A 9,879-nucleotide genomic window follows, 5' to 3' on the forward strand; every position below is an offset into this window, starting at 1 on the left:
GATCTTCGACAGCTCCCTCAGGCACCACCGGGACTCCGCGTACCCCTTCGAGAAGATGATGATGGCGATTCTCGACCCTTCGATTTCTTGGTCAAGTTCACTCTGTATGGTTTTCCCCCTTGTGAGCTGGTTGTCTATAAAAGTGTTAATTCCGGCATTGCGTAACGCAATGAAGAAGTGGTTTGTGAAGGTGTTGCGGGTGTTAGAATCTTGAAATTGTATTGAAGTTGATATTTTAGGAGGGAAAATGTTACACGGAAGAGGAAAAGTTTTCAGGAATGTGCAGAGCTCTTTGCATAGAGAGCAGCAACACAGATATTTTAGAGAAATATCAGAACACAACTGTTTGTTACAAGCTAAGCCTACACTTGTCCTAAGAGACTAAGTAATGACTTAAACAGTTGATCCCTTCCTTCTCAGCCATTAGATCAAAAACAACTTTCATTTGATTCCAACACTCCCCATCAAATGAATTTTGGTTTTGATCCCAAGCATTTCTCTGAGATAAACAAATCTGTCTTTAGGTAGAGCTTTGGTGAAGATGTCTGCCATTTGATCCTGAGACTTGCAGTAGATCAGATCAATGGTATTCTTCTGCAATGCTTCCCTTATGAAATGAAACTTCCTTTTGATATGTTTAGTTTTCTGGTGAAAGATAGGATTCTTAGTCATAGCTATCGCTGATGTGTTGTCACACAAAAGTGGAGTTGCATCCACTTGCATTTCACCAAAATCCTTTAACACAAACCTCAACCATATAGCTTGAGATGTAGCCATTGCAGCACTCACATACTTTGCCTCAGCCGTAGACAATGCAACACTTTGTTGCTTGACAGAAGCCCAAGAAAATATTCCAGAGCCAAATGAAAAAGCATATCCTGAGGTACTTCTCATGTCATCTTCACTGCCTCCCCAATCACTGTCACAGAAGCCAACTAGGATTGCTTCTTTTCCCTTCTCATACTTGATTCCATAGTCTAAGGTCCTTGAGATATACCTGAGTACTCTCTTAGCAGTTCCCATATGAATTCTTGTGGGATTATGCATGAACCTTGATAAGAGACTGGCTGCATACATAATGTCAGGCCTAGTTGCAGTCAAGTAGAGTAGACTCCCTAAAATTTTCCTATAGAGATTTTCATCAGCAGGTTCAGAACCATCCATTTTGCAAAGCTTCTCATTTGTGATCAATGGTGTTCCCACAGATTTGCATCCTTCCAGATTGAATCTTTTAAGCAGAGATTGTGCATACTTTTCTTGATGTATGAAAATTCCAGTAACATCTTGTATTACTCCAATTCCCAAGAAATGATGCAGCAACCCAAGATCTGTCATCTCATATTGCCTCATCATATCATTTCTGAATTCTTCAATCAATTCTTCACAATTTCCAGTAAAAACCACATCATCAACATAAATGGACACAATAAGCATATCAGTTTTCTCACCAGTTTTTGTGTACAATGTAGCTTCACTAGGACTTTTGTTGAATCCACATCTGTTGAAATAGGAGTCTATCTCACTGTACCAAGCCCTGGGGGCTTGCTTGAGTCCATACAGTGCCTTGTTTAACTTATACACTCTCTCTTCTTCATTTGGAACTTCAAAGCCTTGTGGTTGATCCACATACACTTCTTCCTCCAGTGTACCATTCAGAAAGGCTGATTTAACATCTAATTGATGAAGTTTCCAACCCTTTTGAGCAGCAAGGGCAACCAAGGTCCTGATGGTGTCTAACCTTGCCACAGGGGCAAAGGTTTCATTGAAATCAATCCCTGGTTGTTGTGAGTAGCCTTTGGCTACCAGTCTTGCTTTATTCTTCTTTATAGATCCATCCAGATTTAGCTTGGTCTTATAGATCCATTTCACACCTATCACAGGTTTATCACTTGGTCTGTCCACTAATTGCCAAGTAGAGTTTTTTTCAATCATAGTGATTTCTTCACTCATAGCTTTCTGCCAAGATTGATCCATTTTTGCTTCTTCAAAACTCTCTGGTTCAACAATACAGTAGTTGCAGACTGCATAAATCTCATCTAAACTTCTTAATTTTAATGGAGTTGTTCCTGGGGAGGAACCCTGCAATTCTTGTCCCTCTGCATTTGAAGTAGTGGACTGAGATCCTTGTGATGGTGTAGAGAAATCGTTTTGACTTCCATCTGTTGTAACAGGTTCATTTCCAGGTTGCAAAGTTGCTTGTGTTCTTTCCATAGTTAATGGAAAAAAGATGGTGTCAATCTTCTTGGTTTCCCAATCCATGCTTCATTTTCTTTGAACACCACATCCCTTGAGATTATAACTTTATGTGTCTCAATGTTGTAGAGCCTATAGCCCTTTTCACAACTTCCATAGCCTACAAGAACACACTTTATACTGTTGACTTCAAGTTTATGTCTTAATTGAGATGGAATCTGTGCATAGCAGATTGATCAAAACACCTTCAAGTGCTTTACATTTGGTTTTCTGCCACTAAATGCCTCAAATGGTGTTTTTTTCTCGAGTGCTTTAGTTGGACACCTGTTTAGTAGATACGCAGAAGCATTGACTGCCTCACCCCAGAAGGAAAGTGGCATTTTCTTATCATGCAGCATTGACTTGGTCATTTCAACCACAGTCCTATTCTTCCTCTCAGCTACACCATTCTGCTGTGGTGTGTAAGCCACTGTCAGTTGCTTCTGTAGTCCTGCCCCTTCGCAGAATTCTTGGAACTCAATGGAAGTGAACTCACCACCTCTGTCACTTCTTAGTCTCTTAATCTTCAGACCACTCTGAAGTTCAACCATTACCTTGAACGTTTTAAAAATAGTAAAGACTTCACTCTTGTTTCTCATGAAATAAACCCAAACCATCCTGGTGCAGTCATCAATAAATAACAGGAAATATCTGTTCCCACTGAGTGTAGGTGTTTTCATAGGACCACACACATCTGTGTGAATGAGTTCTAGAGGTTGGCTTGCTCTCCATGCAGTTCCAGTTTCGAAAGAGTCCCTGTGATGCTTCCCTAGTATGCACCCTTCACAAGGTTCTTTCGTTTCCTGTATCTCAGGCAGTCCAGTCACTATTTGTAATCTCTCCAAGTTCTTCAAACTGTGAAAGTTGAGATGCCCAAACCTCTTATGCCATAACCACGAATTCTCAGCAACACTAGCTCTCAGAGCAACTGAGTCAGTGTAGTCTAGCATAAGTGGAAAACTTTTGTTTTCAGTCATGCCAACTTGTGTAACCAAGTTTTGGAGGCTTCTGTCATCAAAGATCTCCACCATGTCATCCCCAAAGAGTAAGAAGTAACCATGTGCAATCATTTGTCCCATACTAAGGAGATTTTCATCAAGGCCAGGTACTAGTATCACATCCTTGATGAATCTTCTTCCACCCTTTGTCTCTAGAACAAGAGTTCCCTTTCCAGTAGCATCCACAAGTTGACCATTTCCCATTTTAACTCTGCAATTGAAGCTTCTGTCAATGTTGACCAATAGTGATTCATATGCAGTCATGTGATTACTGCATCCACTGTCAATGTACCAGATACCTCTTTTATTTTCAGTTCTTGCAACACTACACGCATAGAAAACATTTACTTCCTCTTCTTCTGCTCTATGTGCATAGTTGACAGCTTGGTTCCTTCTTGGATTGCAGTCCTTTGCCAGATGACCAAATCTTTCACACTTAGTGCATTTGGGCTTTCCCTTATACCAGCAGACACCATAGTGTAATTTGTCACATATTTTGCACTTGGTTTTAGTGGAATCACTGATAGTTTCTGATTTGGGTTGAGGAGTGAACTTGTTATCCCACTTCTTCCCTTTTCCTTTCCAGAATTTCATTTGATTTGAGTTGTTCCCTGAGCCTTATAGCTACTATCTCTGTCAGTCACACTTAAGCTAGTGAAAGCCTTTTCCACTAAGCTATCAGAGTGCATGTTTAACCTCTGCTCATATCCTTTCAGTGTACCAATCACTTCCTGAACCTCAATAGAATCAAGGTCCTTAGTTTCTTTTATAATGGATGCAATGGAATCATAGGATTTGGGCAGGCTTATAAGTATCTTTTGCACTAATCTTTGGTTTGATAGTTCTTCACCAAGAGTTTTCATTTGATTCACAATATCAGTCATCCTAGTTAAATAAACAGATAGAGATTCGCCCTCATTCATTCTAATGTACTCAAAATCTCTTCTTAAACATTGTAGTTTAACAGATCTAACCTTTTTGTCACCACGAAATTCTTGTTGAAGAACATCCCACGCAGCCTTGGATGATTCAAAGTTTGAGATTCGAGGAAATATTTCGTCAGAAACTGCCCCTTGAATGATGCCAAGAGCTTTTGCATCTCTGGTTTCATTAATCTTCATTGAGCTCTTAACTGACTTTTGTTCTTCATCACTGGAATCATCACCAGACTCTGCGTTTTCTATACCCTTGTCCACCAAGTTCCAGAGATCATATGATTTGAATATGGTCTTCATCTTGATAGACCAAAAATCGTAGTTGGACCCATTGAAGATAGGAGCCCTCAGATCTCCTCCACTGCTCGAAGTAGCCATGTGAGACTTCGAAAGAACAGTAAGGTTTTCAAAAATTCTGGAAATGAGTTTCCCTCCTTTTCTCAGTAGTACGAAGCACACAAAACGCCCAGTTTTGAATTCTTGATCAGAACCTAAGCTCTGAGGCCATGTTAGAATCTTGAAATTGTATTGAAGTTGATATTTTAGGAGGGAAAATGTTACACGGAAGAGGAAAAGTTTTCAGGAATGTGCAGAGCTCTCTGCACAGAGAGCAGCAACACAGATATTTTAGAGAAATATCAGAACACAACTGTTTGTTACAAGCTATCACAGCCCTTAATTCATATAACAAAAATCTAAGCCTACACTTGTCCTAAGAGACTAAGTAATGACTTAAACAGTTGATCCCTTCCTTCTCAGCCATTAGATCAAAAACAACTTTCATTTGATTCCAACAGCGGGTGTCTTCGCCTCTAAAGCTCAGGAACACCTCGTACTTCCAACGGTTTGAGCTCCTTGAGGAAGACGAAGAGGCGGCAGAGCCAGCTTCACGGGCGGAGCTGCTGGTATCCATTGCAGCCTGTAGAAGTGCAGCTTGGCTTTCAAATAACCAAAGTCAAGTCTTTCGCAAGATTCACCAGTGTAGGTGGCCCTTTTAAATATTTTGCATGGGCCAATGATGTCGATAACACGTGAGTGCTATTCCCCCAAAGTTTAATTTGTATAAATGTTACCATCAAATTTAAATATTTTACGATGCAATTTCCTTTCTTTTGTAGTTTTTGAGAAATCTGCCGCCCAACTTTGACCAGTTGACGACCTTATTGTATTTTAAGGGTGGTGCGCAGGTCGGTCCAACCGCCCCTGCTGGTGGATGTAAGAATTTTCGGGGTAAAGCACGATCCAACTGTTGGGGTCAGTCTAGGGAGTATCAAATGGGAAGAGACCTCATCTCCAACAACCTATCTCATCAAACGATGGAAAATTGAACTCCAACAGGCTAAAATACGCATTGGAATTTGGAAGTTAGAAAGTCAAAAAATTATAATAAAATTGAGACATGAAAATTTTCAAGGTGTTCACGAGAGAACAAAAATGAAAACATTTACTCGAGCCAACGCTATTATGCGAGAGTTTAATTCCTTTTCATCATTGTAGTAAAGAGCCAATTGCAACAAAAATAAATTGAGTTAACAGATATAATTGAATTACCACATAAGATTGAGTTTGTGAACCACAATAAGAAGGAAAAAAAAAACCTGTTCTAGAACGAAAATAAAATTTATGACAACAATGCAGTATATCTGAAAAATATTTCAAGAAGATTAAGATTTAGCAAGCAGCCTCATAAGAAATCCCAATCAAGATAAAACCATTCAACAGTTAATTAGATTTCTCCTTTCATATAAGAGCATGGTTCGGAGGATTATTTAATCGACGTTATAACATCTTTCTACAAAGAAAAAACGAAAAAGAAAATAGGGCCTCAACACCTGTCGCAAAACCTGACATGGATTAGAGTACGTTTCAGCCTAACCTTCTATAAAAGCTATAGGCCACATCCACTGTTGCCACTGCTCCAACCACGTCAGCAGCTGCGAGAACATCGTTTCCCCAAGGCATCCTTCTTGGCACTATTAGCACACTATGCAACAACCTGAAAAGTTCTCATTATTCTGAATCTGATCATCATTTTCTTGGTGAACCTGATTGCCATTTTCTTGTGACTTCTCCTCTATTTTCTTATTTTCTTCTCCATTTGGAAGCTCCCGGTCATTAATTTCTTCAGCTTCGTTAGAAGATGCTCCGATTTGGCCCCAATAAATAATGAAATTGAATTGCGTGTTCCTCTATTTAAAGAATTCAACTCTAAGTTTCGTCAATAGCAATTGAGTAAGAACAGGTATGAGCAAGCTTAATAAACAAATCACAACAACATTACAAATCAGAGACATATACATGGTAATGCAGTTATATCCAATTCTTTTATGCTTTCTCCACAAAAGTTCCTCCATGTTGATGTAACTCTATATCAATAAGTCTATCATACAAGACTAGACATAATCAGCAATTGAAAAATATGACAACACAAGCTTCCGTCCAGTGAAATTTTCATCCAAAGACAGTAGGCAAAATCAAAAACGTACAAACCTCCAAAGTCGTTCTATAATCTTTCCCTTCCCAATATGCTGATCGAGCAATTCTGGCACATCACTAGGAAGGATGTAGCCATACCTGCAATTAATAATACATAATATTCAAACTCCTTCATCGATCGCGATGCGACAAAATTTTAAATTGATATGATCCGGATATTACCGATGGCCTGTTATGCTTCCATCTGAACCTGGGCTGTAGATAATCAATTTTCCATTGTGGCCTCCAGTGTGATAGCAAGCAGTAACAAATACCTGATTCTCCAATCCTCGCAGCTCAGCCTCCTCTTCGAACTTATCAATGAGAACACGTGCACTATCACGATGCCATTCCTCTCGACTACCATGTGCACATACAAATACATGGGAGCCAGTCAACGGCTCTTGCACTCCAGAATCCCATGGTTTGTTATTCACAAGGACATCATCAACAAAGCTGTCCACATCCGACTCTTTCAAGCCCCTTTGATCAACAAACAAAAACAATGTCAGAATCACAAAAAGGGATTTACATGCAAGGAATTAGCCGTAAACTGAGCCATTAAATTCAATTTCTAGAGCTAATTTCAGAAGCTAACACATATCTAATTATCTATTTAGGTCAGTAAATTCATGTTGGTTATGGAATGGGCCTTCGATTATGAATTAATTACAGTTTGCCATTGTGTGTGTTAGTGTGGGCCGTGCTTAACAACTGGGTTGGGCTGCTGCATTTGGGCCCAGGGTGCAGCTCTCACACGTTTTGGGCTGGGTTTCACCGAAAGATCGAATGACTCTAATTCATTCTTTACATGTTAACATCGGAAAGCAAACTAAGAAAATGATTTATGCATACCTTTGTTTATTTGTCACTTGATTTTGGTTTAGGTTGACCATAGCTAATTTGATGGAGACCCTATCCTTTTTAGCCTTTAGGTGTATGTTTGCTACCTACCTGGGTGGTGGCTGAGTCCTGGATGTCTTGATTATCTTGGTGGGTGAGACTTGGATGCTTTGGTTCTGAATTTTCTTTATTTCTCATCCTTTAAACTTTATATTTTTTAAAAATATTTTTATTTTTGGTGATGCAGATAGATGAACATGTTCAAAGGGAAATCATGAACCACAGATAGATGAATATCATTTGATTCCAAGAGGTCAGTGATCATAAACTATTTTCATTTTGTATTTTAAGAATGAATGTGGCAAGTTCTGTTTGAATTTTGTACAGGTATCTGCTGAGGGTGGGTGGATGTAGATAGAACACACTAAATTTGGCCTCTGGTGTGCTTAAACTGCTAAAAATAAGAGCTATACTTCCTGCACTTTGTTTTTACTGTGAAGTGGAAATAGTCTTTAGAGTGGCTTATTTGAGATAATTGATAGAGGTTTGTGTTTAAGACCTGAGAGTAGTGCGGTGTCTTTCTTGCTGGTTCTGCTCACACCACCTCATCTGGCCATTGTGATGGAGTACACGGCTGGGTGAGAACTCTTCGAGAGAATATGCAGTGTTGGCAGATTTAGTGAGGATGAGATAAAGTAGTTTCAAATGCAGAGAAAATTTCATTGGAAATGATTTTAGTGTAGAGTCTCAAATATGGGATCTCTGAATGTCTCCTGAAATGGATTCCATCTCGATTTTCGTTTAGTTTCAAATATGGTAAGTTAGGTCTGAAGCCTTTTTACATACACTGTCAGTTATAATGTAACTAAAACTTACATACTATTTCGATTTAATTGTTGTTTTGTATCAGGCAAGGTTTTTTCCTCCAGCAGTTGATATCAAGAGTTAGTTGCTGTCATTTGATGGTATGTAATGTGGCACTTTTCTGCTAATGCGTCGTATACTGTTATGTCTTTCTCTTTTGATATTGGAAGTGTTGGTTGTAGTAAGGAAATAATTCGTTTCAATAGTATACGACTTAGTTTTAATAGTATATGACTCAGCTTTTGAATAGCACTCGGGTGGGAACGTGGGTCGGCTCATGTTTTAGTCTCGTAAGCAATTTTACATGGTACTCTTCAATGTAGCTATAGGTAAGACAACACTCTCAGTATTCCATAATCAAACCACCATTTGAACTTTTTTCATCCACCAAGTTAAGCTTTTATGTGCCATCTTGAATAGTTATAAGTTATTGCTTCAGATTACTCCAGTGCGACATTGTTGTTCTCTTGCTTACCTCTCAAGCTTGCTTAATATACCTATTCTTATTACTATTGTATCGTTAAGAAATACTCAACAGCGGTTTCAGTTCCACTCACTGGTTAATTATCTAAATCCTATAAATTCGGATTAAAATTAAAGCAACTACATAACAAAAACCTCAAGAAATCAACGCGAATTTACCTGTACTTGATCATTTGTGGGAAAATCAACACATCGCCGTCGGAAAACTCAGTTCCTTCGCGTCCTTCAATTACTGTCAGCAACGTCTTTCAAAACCAAGAAAAAAGTGAGTAACGAAGTCAACTCAGCTCAACACCAGAACTCAGTAGCTCCAGGAAATAAGAAACGGTAAGAAAAGCAATCAGAAACGCCGACGAATTGAGCTGGAAAACGGACCTTAGCAGTGATGTCGTTCTTGCAAGCTTTGAGAGCGGAGGCGAAGAACTTAGGGAGCGGATCGGACTCAGAGCCTTCAATGCACCACGGCCATGCCTCGGGGGTCTTGTAGCAGAGGAAAACGTGGCATATGCTCAACTGTGTATCGTCATTAGTGTCTTCATCAGACTCATATGACATGGTCTCATAGTCCTCCCAATTAGTATAACCATCAAACAAATCCCATTTTACAATATCCACTCCTGTTTTGTTCACGTTAATTCTATTATCTCGTCCATAAAATTCTGCTTTTACAAGAACCATATCGCCGCCTTTCAGATTGAGCTTCTTGTTTGAAAGATTTCCCAACCAAAGATAATATTCATGGGAAGCAGTTACGGTGGCCTCCATAGGCCAGATGCGAAACTTAGTTCGCTGGGTACAGTTAACAACCTCAATAGTTAGAGGCCCAATGCAGTCGGAGTTGTCCGAAGAATAAACGATGCCCAAAGCCAACCCTCCTATATAATCAATACTTGGCGACACTTCAAATTTGACAGTTTCATCCTCTCTCACGACATAGGCTAACCAGTTAGGAATATCATTTCCAGAGAGAAAAATTCCACCAAATGCATTTTTCTACACCATGGGGTGCAATGTTAGTATAAGCAACAATATTAAAGGCAGAGAGAGAG

General features: G+C 39.3%; 2 protein-coding genes across 2 annotated transcripts; both read right to left on the minus strand.

Annotated features, from left to right (window-relative positions):
* Positions 1 to 3,820: 3,820 nt before the first annotated feature.
* On the minus strand, positions 3,821 to 4,543 carry LOC103947158. The gene has a single exon (XM_009358015.2). The coding sequence runs from the start codon at positions 4,541 to 4,543 to the stop codon at positions 3,821 to 3,823; it is 723 nt and encodes a 240-aa protein (XP_009356290.2).
* Positions 4,544 to 9,118: 4,575 nt separating this feature from the next.
* Positions 9,119 to 9,629, minus strand: LOC125474187. Its single transcript, XM_048577623.1, has one exon. It carries the CDS (start codon positions 9,593 to 9,595, stop codon positions 9,119 to 9,121), a length of 477 nt encoding a protein of 158 aa, XP_048433580.1. The 5' UTR covers positions 9,596 to 9,629.
* Positions 9,630 to 9,879: the final 250 nt, after the last annotated feature.

The sequence above is a fragment of a genome, unplaced genomic scaffold (genome assembly GCF_019419815.1).
Source record: "Pyrus x bretschneideri cultivar Hongxiangsu unplaced genomic scaffold, Pyrus_bretschneideri_v1 Contig12, whole genome shotgun sequence".
NCBI lineage: Eukaryota > Viridiplantae > Streptophyta > Magnoliopsida > Rosales > Rosaceae > Pyrus > Pyrus x bretschneideri.